A 13,863-nucleotide genomic window follows, 5' to 3' on the forward strand; every position below is an offset into this window, starting at 1 on the left:
TTCCGGGGAGGCCCAGGGGCCGGGAGCCTGCCAGGGCGGCTCCTGCCTAACCTTCCCTGTCGGGGACCCGCGGGCGCTTCTGCGTTCGGGGGCGCCTAGTCTCCAGGGCGACGTGGCCTGCGGGGTCGCGGCCGTCGGGTGGGGGGCAGCCTCGGGACGCCCGAAAAGGAGGCGGGCAGAAAGCGGAGAGGGCGCGGCGGGGAAGGAGCAGCGATACCCCGCCCTTCCCGCAGGTGCTGGGCGCCCGTCGGGTAGGAGCGGGGCGTCGAGCGAGGGCTCAGGGCCTGGCCTCCCTTCGCCCTGTCCCCTCCATCCGCCTGGTTTCGTCGCAGGTCGTCTCCGTGCCGGGGTGCACCCCATGACCAGCGCTTCTCCCTTTTACTCAGCACAGAGCTGGCCTCACGGTCAGGCGTCCGCATGATCTAGCTAGAATTATCTACCTGAGTTTTTTATTGTCTATTTTTCATTTACCTCCGATCAAGACGCGCGTGGTACTTGCCTTAGTGGGATTGGAACCCTGGATCTCCGCTTGCTAGCTCCGTGCCCGTGGGCCATTACTTAAAATTTCTTTAGGCTTCACTTTCCTCTCTGTAAAACATGAATAACAGCAGCTACCTGCTAGGTTATCATGAGGACTAAATGTGAAGGCTTGTGCCCAAGAGATAGGAAACGGTTGCTATTTTCGATGGCTGAGGTTACTGATTTATGTAGGCCGTTTAGGATGTAAAGTTACCTTTTAAATAAATGTATTTAAATTTATTTTAAATAGTCCATCTAAATGAAAAGTGAATGATAAAAGGAAACGCTAGGTTGAAGACATGGTGATGTAAGAAAGGGTTCCTGGAGCCCCCTGGGTGAATTTGGAGGATTCAACGACCCGGCTCAGCGTGTGAGATTAATTGTGTGCAGAAGGGCTGGGGCGGTTTCCCCAACGCTGCCTGAATGTAGCTGCAGTTCCGGACACCTCCTGAGGGGGCACTCTAGCATAATTGGTGAATAGGCTGAGTGGCCAAGGTTGACCCCAGCACCCTCCTGGCAAGCTTGGGAAGGTGACCTGTCATATGTCCCCAAGTCAAACCTACAGGCCCCGAGAGCCAGCGGTGCCTCTTGTAGAGATTTAGCCAAGGTACAGTATGGTGTGTAATGACAAAGTATTGGGCCCGATCCACATGCCCCTCTTTAGAGGCCCTGGCTTGGTAGTGGCACACCCATGTTGTGGAATACTATGTAGTCAGGTAAAAGGAGCAAGAAACTTACTATACAGATATTTACCTCAATTTTTTTAAAGGTGAGAAAAAGAACAAGTGCTGTGGGCTGGGCATGATGGCTCATGCCTGTCATCTTAGCACTTCGGGAGGCTGAGGCAGGAGGATCGCCTGAGGTAAGGAGTTTGAGACCAGCCTGAGCAAGAGTGAGACCCCGTCTCTACTAAAAATAGAAAAAATTAGCTGGGTTTCATGGTGCAAGCCTGTAGTCCCAGCTACTCGGGAGGCTGAGGCAGGAGGATGGCTTGAGCCCAGGAGTTTGAGGTTTCAGTGAGCCACTGCACTCTACCCAGGGCAACAGAGTAAGACTATGTCTCAAAACACAAACAACAACAACAAAAAAATACAAGTGCTGCGGACTGAATTGTGCACCCCTCCCAGTCCTGCGTTTAAAACCTAACACCCAATGTGATGATATTTTGGAGGTGGGGCTTTGGGGAGGTGATTAGGTTTAGATGAGGTCATGAGACCTCCTTTTTTTTTTTTTTTTTTTTTGAGACAAAGTCTCTCTGTTGCCCGGGCTAGAGTGCCCTGGTGTCAGTCAGCCTAACTCACAGCAACCTCAACCTCCTGGGCTCAAGCCATCCTCCTGTCCTAGCCTCCCTGAGTAGCTGGGACTACAGGCATGTGCCACCATGCCCAGCTAACTTTTCTTTCTTTCTTTCTTTTTGTTTTTTGAGACAGAGTCTCACTCTGTTGCCCAGGCTAGAGTGCCGTAGCATCAGCCTAGCTCACAGCAACCTCAAACTCCTGGGCTCGAGCAATCCTACTGCCTCAGCCTCCGAGTGGCTGGGACTACAGGCATGCGCCACCATGCCCGGCTAATTTTTTATATATATATATTTTTAGTTGTCTAGCTAATTTCTTTCTTTCTTTTTTTTCTTTTTTAGTAGAGATGGGATCTTGCTCTTGCTCAGGCTGGTCTCGAACTCCTGAGCTCAAGCAATCCTCCTGCTTCGGCCTCCTAGAGTGCTAGGATTACAGGTGTGAGGCACCGCACCCAGCCAGGATTAGTGTTCTTATAAGAAGAGACACCAGAGAGACAGAACTTTCTTTCTCTCTCTGCCATGTGAGGACACAGTGACACAGGACAAGAGCCCTCACCAGACCCCGGGCATGCTGGCATTCTGATCTTGAATCTCCCAGCCTCCAGGAGTATGAAAAACAAATTTCTGTTGTTTAAGCCGCCCAGTCTAGGGTATCTGTTGTAGCAGCTCAAGCCAACTAAGACAGGAAGACATCACAAAATGCGTGGATGTGCAACAATTTCCAAGATATACCATTAAATGAACAAGGCAGGATGCGGAACAGTGCTAAATTTGTATAAAAAGACGGGAGATGTATTTATATATAAGCTCATGAACCCACAGAAGAGCTCTGGAAGTTCCCCAGGAATCCCACAGATTGCGCCCCAGAAGGGGAACTAGGTGCTTTTTGAATTTTGTAGAAAATCCATAATTCCTTTACCATGACACCACCAAACCACCGAAAAATGAAGTGGGATGTCTAAGGAGGCTGCAAGGTACCCCAGCGTACGCCTAGGTAGGGGCATCTTGTACAGCAGAGAATTGGATTCAGTCCAGAGAGCGACCTGGGACCACGAGCTCAGGCTCGCGTGTGTCTGTGTTCCTGGAAAGAGGTTGGTTTCTCGTGCATGTGGTTGCAGAGGCGGTGTGAGCCTCGCACGCCGAGACTTAGGTCCCCAGGCTGGGTCAGCAGCGACCCCCAAAACACCGCTGGTTTCGAGGATGCCTGCAGTTCCAAGGTCTCCCGGAAGGTGGCGCGCCGTTCCTACACCGGACGCCCCCTCCCCACTCCGCCCCCTGGCCAGCCCTCCTTGCAGGGGTCTGGAATGCGCCTGGGGACTTGGGGGCCTGAGGCCAGCGCGCCTGGAGCCTTTTATGGGCACAAACTGCGCCCTGGTATTGCCCCCAGCCAAGAATGCAGACCCCCCCGGGGGAGACAGTGTGGGCCTGGTCTCTCCAGCCTCCAGAGGGGCCAGATGCCGATGTCTCCTCCCGCCTGGGGACCTGAAGCCAGGCTCTGACACTGGAGCCAGGTATTCATTCTTTGGAGTTTGCTCATCTGTCAAATGGGGTTGAAGAAACCTACCTTGCAAGGTTGCAGTAAGGCTGAAAAATAGGTGTGGCCTAGCGCGGTGGAGGAAACCGGCCAGGCATAAGAAATTATAATTGCTCTTATTACTTTATTATATTTTTATTTTTATGACCTGACAACGCACTCAAAGAAATTTTATTGTCAGGATTTGGCCGGGTCTCCCAAAGTCAAATTTTGGGGTGCCCTGCCTGTGGCGTTGTCCTTGACAACTTTCTCTTACTGTTACACCCAATTCCTCAGCAGTTCTGTCCGCTGCCTCCAGAATCTATTCAAAGTCCACGTGGTCTGAGCGATCAGAGTCGCTGTCATTGCTCCAGTGCAGTCCCTGTTCACCTGCTTCCACCCTTGTCCTCCACAAAGGTCACAGAGCACCTGCAAACACTTGAATCAGGGCAAGTTCATCCTCTGCTTAGAACCCTCTATGGCTCCCACCTCACTCTGAACAAAAGCAAAGTCCTCCCCATGCCGCACAAGGTCCTGCACCATCTGCCCCTTCATCTTCCATCTTTTGTCACCTTCCACTCCATAGCTGCTGCAGCCACAGTGGCATCCTTGCTTTTCCCAGAACACATGGGCACATTCCAGCCTCAGGGCCTTTGCACTTGCCATTCCCTCATCCCAAAATGCTTTTCCTTTAGGTGTTCCCAGGACAAGGACATCTCAGCTCACACCAAATGTCACCACCTCTACAGAGAGGCCTCCCCTGACCACCATCACCATCTCTGTATTGTCATTGGAATTATCTCCATTATTTTGTCACTCCGTTATTGTCTGTGTTCCCCACTAGAACGTCAATTCCACGAAAGCAAGGATTTTTTTGTCTGTTCACTGTTATGGGGTTTAGCGTCCATAAATACATTTCCCCTCCGTCTTTTCCGCCTCCACCATCTTCGGCTGTGTTTCCTACAATTTCCTTTATATAAAAAGAAAAAATCTGCAAAACGGCTCTCAGGAAAGACAAAAGTGGGTGTGGGCATCAGTCTGCCACCGGTTCGGGTACCAGGGTCTGGGCGGCCTTGGGCGCACTGGGGCTGCCGGTGGAGCCGCTGGTGTCCAGCTCTTCGCGCTGGGGCGACGAGCGCTCTGAGCTGCCGTCCAGACCCGGGGGCAGGCAGTGGCGCAGGCCGCCCGAAGCTCCCGCGGTGCTCCCGGACCGCTGAGAGCTACCCGGGCCTCGGCAGCAGGGGTGCCGGCCGCAGCAGAAGAGGCGCAGGAGCGCATGGCGCAGGTCGCGGTTGGTGAGCGTGTAGATGATGGGGTTCAGAAGCGAGTTGGCCATGGCCAGGCCCAGGAAGGGGTCAGCTTGCAGAAGCACAGGACAGGCGCGCGCGGGGCACGCCACGTCGAGCAATAGCAGCAGGAAGAGAGGGCCCCAGCACGCCACAAAGGCCACGAGCACAACGCTGAGCGTGCGCAGCAGTGCCAACGAGCGTGGCGTGCGGCGCGCCCGGGTGGAGGTGCCCCCGCTGGTCCCGGGCCGAGCCCGCAGACGCCGCGCGTTGGCACGCACCTGGCAGTAGATGCGCGCGTAAAGCGCACAGATGGCGGCCAGGATGCCCACGAAAGCGAGCACACAGAAGAGCACGTAGGCCTTGGCGTAGAGAGGCAGGACAGTGGAGCAGGCGTCCAGACGACCCAGGCAATTCCAGCCGAGCGCCGGCAGCAGCCCAAGGAGCAGCGACACTCCCCAGGCGGCAGCAGCCAGCGCCAGCGTGCGCCCCCGACTGGCGGCCGGCGCGGGCCCCCGGCGCGCCATGGTGAGGCGACGCTCCAGCGCGATGGCGAGGAGGCTCAGCACGGACGCAGCGAGCGCCACGAAGACGCCTCCCTCACGCGCGAACCATAGCGCGGGCGACAGTCGCAGCGTGAGCGGCCCCGACAGCAGGATGTTGGCGGCGTAGGCGGCTCCAGCCAGCAAATCCGACAGCGTCAGGCTACCCAAGAGCAGGAACATGGGCGCGTGAAAGCGCGGGTGGCGCCCGAGCACGAAGAGCACGGCCAAGTTCTCGAGCACGATGAACGCGCACACCGCCAGGCACACGACGGCGTCGGCGCGCAGCCCCGCTCCAGGCTGGTAGCGGGCACCGCGGAGCTTGCCGGTGTAGTTGTAATGCAAGACGATCACCTCGCTCACCGGCGCGGGTCGCAGCAGCCCCGACTCCATGGGCTGCGCGCCCCAAGGCTGTGGAGAGGCAGGAGACAGTGTCAGGCCAGCCGACCCCGTGGGCAAAGTCCCCGCGGCCCGCGGACCCCAACCCCTGCCCATTACCCACCACCCCCCCCCCCCCCACACACACACACACACACGCAGGGGTCCCAGGGGAGTTCAAGATAGACGGGGTGTCCATGGAGACAGACACGCACAACCACACACAGGAAAACAACACGCAAATACAGTGACACATTGACAAGGGCAAAAATACACAGTCACACACCATCAGGGAAACACGAAACTACGTTCATACATGGGACAGACCAACACGGGCAGCAACACACAGGGACAAAAATTCAGTCACACGCATATAGGGTCTCACACCAGTTCACAGGCGACAATTTCACAACCTCCATACTTCACACCAGCCAGAGACTCAGAGCACTGAGCTCCACGCCCTGGCCTCCTTCACGCAAGACTTTTTCCTGCCCAAACCCCCTCATCCACGCAAAACCCCCGTAGAAAGTTGATCTATCCACCCTGTCACAGAGGCAAAGCCTAGGACAGCGGACAGGATCCATATGCACCCGCAGGTTCTTGCAGAGGGGCACAGATGTCATTAAAGTAACACACTTTCCACCTGTGACCGCTCCCTTAAATCCGCTGGCCAACTCTCCCTTTAGTCCCAATTTATAGATGAGGAAACTGAGGCTCGGAAGAAATACTTGGCATAGAAGCAGACACAATGGTTTTCACGTTTCCACACAAACACAGCCAAGCAGAAACGGTCACACAATCATGTGTGTCCCACATAACAGATGAGAAAACCAAGGCCTGGGGAGGGAGAATGGAACTTTTTTGCACACAGAAGGGGCCGATGCATCCCAGACGGCTCCGGTCACACACAGAGAACCAGCGTGAGAACAGACCGGCAGGAAGTCACTGGCTCAGCCACGCTGGGGTGGGGGTTGGGACCCAAATACACGGGGACACGGTTACACATGCTCTGGTGGAGACCACCACCCTCCTACCGGCTTGTCTGACGGCAGGACTGAAATATGGGAACGTGCAATGGCATGGCCAGAAGGGGGCGAGGCCAGGGGATTCCAGGTGCCCCCACACCCACCTCAGGCACACACCCAGCCGGGGAGTCGCCCTTCCCCTCCCCAGAGGCCTCTGGGAAGGGACCAGGAACCCCTGCAAGGGGCCGTGCGGCTTTCCAGACGCAGAGACCCGCCGCCAAGGGTGATCCTCTCCAGGCCAGGCCGAGCCCGAAGCCCCCAAGGGCCTAGTGCTGTACACTCACCAACAAGCCCTGGTCGTGCGCCCCCCGCAGTCGCGCTGCCTGGAGCTAAGTGAGCGGCCTCTGCTCTGGGGGCGGGGCTGGAGCTGGCAGGCGAGGGGGCGGGCCAGCGACGCCAAGGGCTGGCGGTCGCCAGCAGTTGCCCCCTCCCTTAGTGCCGGGCACTCAGCCCGTGGCTGCCAGCCTGTGCCACCCGCCGCGGCACCGGAGCGCGCCCCGGCGGCGACTGGCACCAGCAAGGCCTCCCGGGGACGCTCCGTCGCGGTGGGAGGATGCGGAGAGGCGGGAAAGGGGAGGGTTCTCCAGCGGGAGCGGCCGCAGCCGGAGCCCCTTCCCCGCAGCACAGGAGTCTCGTCTGTCCTTGGGTGCCAAGGCACTAGCCCCTCCCCATGTCTCACCTACCTGCCAACCGATCCTCCTGGGCTGCACCCCGAGGACGCCCCTTCGACGGAGGGACCAGGGCAGCGGGGGCGGGGGACGGATCTTCAGTACGGGCGGAGTCTGTGTTCTCCCCCAACAGATCCCTGCGGTCCCGGGCACAGGTCCCTCCCCATTTGCTGCTCCCACCACGGGCTGGGCTCGGGCACGTGGGGGAGGGGCGGGCGCTGGCAGGATCGTGGTGAGAATTTCCCCCTCCTCAGATAAGACACGTCTGCCCAGTCCCGCCCCGGCTCCTGCATGCCTCGGACCGGTCTCTCCCACCCTTATCTCTCCCGACAATGTGATTTACTCATTTCTCGTGTTTCTGGGCTGTGTCCTCAGCCGCCTGTCACCCCCACCGGGCTAGGGATTTGAGTCTGTCATGGGCAAGTGCTGGGGGACACAGCCAAGACCCTATAAGTGTCTGCTGAGTGAGTGAATGAATGAATGAATGTCTGGCCTCACTTCCTCTGTGTCTCTCTCATCGGGTCTCTCAGAGTCTCTCGTCTGTGTTTTCTCCCTGTCTCTGTGTGTGTCACTCTCCATCCCTGTCTTGTCGCTCTCCCACGCCTCTCCCAGGCCGCTGCTCCTCCAACGGGCCAGTCCCAGCTGGCCCCGCACCCCGCCACCCCCAGTTCCCAGGAACTTCCAGGCCAGGCCCAGTTTCCCCAGCCTCAGACGGGCGGCGACAGCCGGGAAGGGGGGCTGGGTCTTGCAGCTGTGACCTGCACCGGGACCATGCCCTTTGCCCCTGCTCTCCAGGCCCTGCGGGCTGCGTGGGAGTGAAAGCGGCCCAGGAGAGAAGATCCAGGAACCGGGGATGAGAGTGAGTGGGGGAGGGTGGAGGAGGAGCAGCCAGGCCCGGTCACACCCCCAATGTGGCCCCTTGGAGATCTTGGCTCTCGCCCCCACGGTTCCGGGATGGGCAGAACCGCTCCTGCCGGCTCCGACCAATCAAAGACACGCTTGACGGGGGCGGGAGGAGCGTTAACCCTTTGGTGCCGGGTTCTCCCACAGCCCTGCGGACCGAGCCTCCCATCGGGCCCTCTAGGATGAGCCCTGAAGGTCCCCCAACACTGCGGGCCTCAGCTGGCACCCAGCAGGCACTTGATAAATGACCTTCTGCGAAGGGGAAACCGCACTCCAGGGTGGGGAGTTAGGTGGCCGCTTCACACCTCCCAGGTGGCAATCTCGCCTCCCCAAAATGGGGCTCTTCCGGCTGCCACGGGTTCGGAGCCCTGCACCCCCCCTTCTCCTCCTGCCTCCCTACGCTTCTTTCCCACAGGGGAGGACCCTGGGGACTCAGGCTCGGTGCTTCCATCCCTAACTGCCACTCCGCACTTGTGACCACAGTTCTTAAAACAGATCGCAGCCTGAGCAAGAACAAGACCCCATCTCTACAAAAAATCGAAAAATTATTGGGGTCTGGTGGCGTGTGCCTGTAGTCCCAGCTACTTGGGAGGCTGAGGCAGGAGGATTACTTGAGCCTAGGAGTTTGAGGTTGCTGTGAGCTATGATGACACCACTGCACTCTAGCCTGGACAACAGAGGGAAACCCTGTCTCAAAACAAAACAAAACAAACGAACAAACAAACTCAGATCTCGTCCCTCCCCTGCTCTAAAACCTCCCATGGCTCCTAATGCCCCTCAGAGTGGGCACTCAAGTCTTCAACTTGGCCCCCAGGCCCTGCACATCTGTCTTCCTTCCTTACTTTGGTGCTGTCCCCCAGCCCCACTCTGCTCCAGCCCCCCACAGGGCTGCTCCTTGTTCCTTACACACTTGACCTTTGAACTTGCCTGGAGCTCCCTTCCCCCAGCCCTTCCCAGCCTGTCACCTCCTCAGAGAGGCCTTCCCAGATCTGTCCTCCTTCTTCCCAATCTCCAATGGCCATTGGCATCATCTGAAATCACCTTGTTTGTTTATTTATTCATCTGGCCTGTCATGTGTCCTCTGTCTGTCCCTCTGCCCAGACAGGTAAAGGTTAAGGTCTCAGAGTCTAGAGCCAGGCTCAGCCACTTTGTGGTCTAGGACCCTGGGCAAGTGATACCCCCTCTGAGCCTTAGGGTCCTCATCAGTAAAATGGAGGTCATAACTGCACCCAATCGCAGGGCTGTTGTTGAGGGTGAAAGGAGTGGTTTAGAAGAGCCAAGGCATACAGTGAGAGCTCAGTCAATGTTAGTGCAGGTACTAGTGGTCCACCACTGTGTTCCTGAGAAGGAATTAGGAGGGCACTCGGGTCAAGCTGCATTGCCACCACCCTGAGCCCAGCACCACCCTGAGCCCCCCACCCCATACCTACTCCCACCCCCACCCAGGGAAAGCCAGGTCTCTTCCCAGGTGCAGGGCACCCCTGGCCTCCATGCTCCTGCCGCAGCCTGCAAAAGCCCGCCCGCCTGAAGCATGTCTGGACTAGCACACCTGCCTGGCCGGTTCTGTTGCCAGGGCACTTGCCCACAGGGGCCACCCTGCCCGGTGCCTACTCTCGCTAAGCCAGGTCTGCCCCTCCAAGAGGGCAACATGCCTCCTGTGGTCCCCTCAGCCCCCCAGACCCGCTCACAGAGTCAGAGGGCTACTGCAGAGCTTCCCATTCATTCCCACCCGCCTTCGCACAGTCCTGAGACTTAAAACATGGCCATGGGGAGGTGTGAACTGACAACTTTCCCACACCCAGACACAAGAGCAGTCAGGGTTTGGGGGTGTCTCAAACTGGAGGCCCAAGAGCCACCTCCAGCTCACACCCACAAGCCTTGTTTGTTCAGCTCAGTAAGTTTTCTGCATCTGAAAGCTGTGTGAACTTGGACAGAAACGGGTAGGCCAGTCAGTCCATTTGTTTCTTGTGGGAGTACGGGATAATGATTCTGAAACTAGTTCATGCTAGAGTTTAACAAATAAATACATATGTTGTAGATTTGGGCAGCCAAGGTTCATACTGTTGGAGAATGAAGTTACAAATAAGGGATGTGGTGCTGAACTGGGGTTATCAGTGTGAACTCATGTTTGTTTTGATAGATAAGAAAATAAATATGAATATTTATATATACATGAGTTAGCACGCACACACCAGGCTCTGTCTTCTGAGAGTCCAGAAACAGTGACACCCCAATAGTGATGAGCAGTACCCCAAGCAACTGGGTCTTGGTCTCTAAATACCATTTTCCAATATGAAGAACCAGGGCTCCTTGGAGAAATGGCTGATTCTAGGGCTAGGGCAGAAAACAAACAAACAATCTAGAGCATCTCTCAGTGTCAGAAAGTGCTTTTTAAAAATGCTAAAAGGGGCCAGGCTTGGTGGCTCACACCTGTAATCCTAGCACTTTGGGAGGCTGACGTATGAGGATCATTTGAAGCCAGGAGTTGGAGACCAGCCTGAGAAACATAAGGAGACCCATCTGTACAAAAAAATGTGAAAAGTTAGCCAGGCATGGTGGCATATGTCTGTGGTCCCAGCTACTCAGGAGGCTGAGGCAGGAGGATCGCTTGAGCCCAGGAGTTCGAGGCTACAGTGAGCTATGATCGTGCCACTGCACTCCAGGCTCTATTTTATTTTTAAATTGTGGTGCTGTTCACATAATATAAAATTAACCACTTTCAAGGCGCAATTCAGTGGCATTCAGTACATCTACAATGCCGTGCAATCCCCAACTCTATTTCATTCCAAAATATTTTCATCACCCCCTAAAAGCCCCCACACCCATTAAGCAGCTGTTGCCCACTTCCCCTCCCCTGGCCCCAGGCAACCACCAATCTGTGCCCTATCTCTGCAGATTTACCTATTCTGGGCATTTCATATAAAGGGAATCATACACCATGTGACATTTTGTGTCTGGTTTCTCTCACTCCGAGTCATGTTTCGGAGGTTCTCCCATGTTCTAGCATGAATCAGGGCTTCACTTTTGTTTGTTTGTTTGTTTGTTTTTGAGACAGGGTCTCACTCTGTCACCAGAGCTGGAGTGCAGTGGTGTCATCATAGCTCACAGAAATCGCAAACTCCTGGGCTCAAGTAATTTTTCTGCCTTGGCCTCCTGAGTAGCTGGGCCTACAGGCACCCAGTACCACACCTGGCTAGTTTTTCTATTTTTTGTAGAGATGGGGTCTGGCTCTTGCTTAGGCTGGTGTCGAACTCCAGACCTCAAGTGGTCCTCCTGCCTTGGCCTACCAGAGTGCTGGGATTACAGGATTATAGGCCAGGACTTCTTTTTTTTTTTTTATGGCTGAATAATAATTGATGGTACTTGTGTACTTTTTATTAGAGATTCTAAAAGGCTCTGAAAAGAGACTTTGAGTTGGGAAGAGAAGGCAGCATGGTAGTGGGGGATCAGCTTGTCCCAAGGTGCTGGGTGGCACTGGGGCAGGGCCACACCTCTCTCCTACCACCTGTTCACACCGAGGCCTTATGAATTCTCCAGGGAAAATCTGACTTCACCCTCCTGCGAGTGGCATGAATTATAGCTTGGGTAAAACCCAGGCCAAGGAAGAGAGATGGCTCCAAACACTGTGGCGGTGGCTGGTGGCCAAGCCCTCCCTCAGGAGGTAGAGAAGGCAGAGCCCTAATCACTCCCCACAAGCAACCCCTCTTGGTGCCCCTTGGCACCCCTCACTCCCAGCCCTAGATTTGGAACCCTGCAGTCAGCACTTCCTCTCTCATTCTCTCTCTCTCTGTTTGTCTCTCTCTGGGCCCTTCATACTTAGACATTCATTTCACAGGCTAGGTGGGGAGAGAAAGAGAAAGAACAACCAGGCTGAGGGATCAGATCAGCATGTGCAAAGGTCTGGAAGCTGGAAAGAATATATATGTTGAACAAACTGAAGTCAGTTCAGTTGGCCTTGAACTTGGCTTAGGAAAAGGAAGGAGCAAGGCACAGGAGAGGAGGTTGGGGGTGGGACAAGGGCCATATCTTGTGGGGCCTCGAATGCCAGGCCTCTGGAGTCTGCCCACCTCCTCACTGTGTGGCCATGAACTCGACCTCTCTAATCTCATTCTCCCCACCTGCAAAATGAAGACATGAAAGTCCCTTTCTTTCTCACAGTGATTTTTCTGGGTAGGATTGAAATCATTAGTGTAACAAGCTCAGCACATTGCCTGGCCCAGAGCTAACCACTTGATAAATGTCAAACATTGTTACTTTTTAAACAGCTTTATTGAGATGTAATTCACAAACCATAAAGTTCACACATTCAAAGTACACAATTCTGTGGTTTTCAGTGTATTCACAGAATTGTACAACCATCACTACGATCTAATTTTAGGATATTTTCATCACCCTCTAATTAAACCCCATACTCATTGGCAGTCATTCGTGTTCTCCCCACTCCCAGCCCCTGAAACCATTAATCTGCTTTCTGTTTCTATGGATGGATTTGCCTATTCTGCGAATTTCTTAAAAATATGATCATACAATATGTGACTTTTGTAACCAGCTTCTTGCACTAAGCATAATGTTTTCGAGGTCCATCTGTATTGTAGCATAAATAAGGACGTCATTCCTTTTTGTGGCTGAATAATATTCCACTGTATGGATGGATAGAGCACATTTGTTTACCCATTCACCTCCTGATAGGCAACTGGGGTCTTTCTACTTTTTGACTAGCTTGGATAATAGTGCTATAGACATTTGTGCACACTTTTTTGTGTGGATGTGTGTTTTCATTTCTATTGCGTAGGCATGGCACACCTAGGCATGGCATTGTTGGCTCACGTGGTAACTCAATGTTTGACATTTTGAGGAATTGTTTTCCAAAGCAAACAGCGAGACTGTTTTCCAAAGCAATTATAATATTTTCCCTTCCCACCAGCAATGTTAAATATTCCAATTTCTCCATGTCTTCAGCAACACTTTTTATGTTCTGACTTTTTTTTTTTTTTGAAACAGAGTCTCACTCTGTCACCCAGGCTGCAGTGCAGTGGCATGATCATTGCTCACTGTAATCTGGAACTCCATCTCAGCCTCCCGAGTATCTGGGACTGCAGGTGCACGCCACCACACCCAGCTAATTGTTTTATTTTTCTATGTTGCCCAGGCTGGTCTGGAACTCTTGAGCTCAAGTGATCCTCCTGGCTCGGCCTCCCAATGTTCTGGGATTATAGGCATGAGCCATTCTCTTTCCATGTTTTGAAATGTCTTTACTTGCTCCTCACACTTGATCAACAATTTGGCTGGAAATAGGGCTCTGGGTTGAGAATTCTTTTCTGGTAGGGTTTGAGTCCATGCACCCATTGTCTCTTTGCTTCTAGTGTCTTTGAACTTGCTGTTTGTTCTGCCAGGAAAGCATGGCCTTCCTCTCTTTTTCTAATCCCTACCCATCCTTTAAATCTCATGATAGGCGTTTCTAGTGTAGACCACTATTCATTGAATGAAAAACTACCCTTTGCAGTGAGGTGACTGCCTTGACTAATTCTGGCCATTGAAATGGGAGTGGAGATGACATATATCACTCTGTACGTCAGTCACTTTTATTTTATTTTATTTTTTTGAGACAGAGTCTTACTCTGTTGCCCGGGCTAGAGTGCCATGACATCAGCCTAGCTCACAGCAACCTCAAACTCCTGGGCTCAAGCGATCCTCCTGCCTCAGCCTCCCGAGTAACTGCAACTACAGGCATGCGC

The 13,863-nt window shown here is 54.2% G+C and overlaps 1 protein-coding gene across 2 annotated transcripts; it reads right to left on the reverse strand.

Moving 5' to 3' along the window:
• Nucleotides 1-3,451: 3,451 nt before the first annotated feature.
• S1PR5 (sphingosine-1-phosphate receptor 5) lies at nt 3,452-7,314 on the reverse strand. 2 transcript variants are annotated; one of them, XM_045545706.1, is made up of 2 exons: nt 7,241-7,314; nt 3,452-5,565 (listed from the first exon to the last, which is right to left on the reverse strand). In XM_045545706.1, the coding sequence occupies exon 2, from the start codon at nt 5,545-5,547 to the stop codon at nt 4,360-4,362; it is 1,188 nt and encodes a 395-aa protein (XP_045401662.1). In that variant the 5' UTR covers nt 5,548-5,565; nt 7,241-7,314; the 3' UTR covers nt 3,452-4,359. The 2 variants fall into 2 exon arrangements, with proteins under 2 accessions (XP_045401662.1, XP_045401653.1); XM_045545697.1 differs by lacking the exon at nt 7,241-7,314 and adding an exon at nt 6,842-6,966.
• Nucleotides 7,315-13,863: the final 6,549 nt, after the last annotated feature.

Source organism: Lemur catta, chromosome 1 (assembly GCF_020740605.2).
Source record: "Lemur catta isolate mLemCat1 chromosome 1, mLemCat1.pri, whole genome shotgun sequence".
Classification (NCBI taxonomy): domain Eukaryota; kingdom Metazoa; phylum Chordata; class Mammalia; order Primates; family Lemuridae; genus Lemur; species Lemur catta.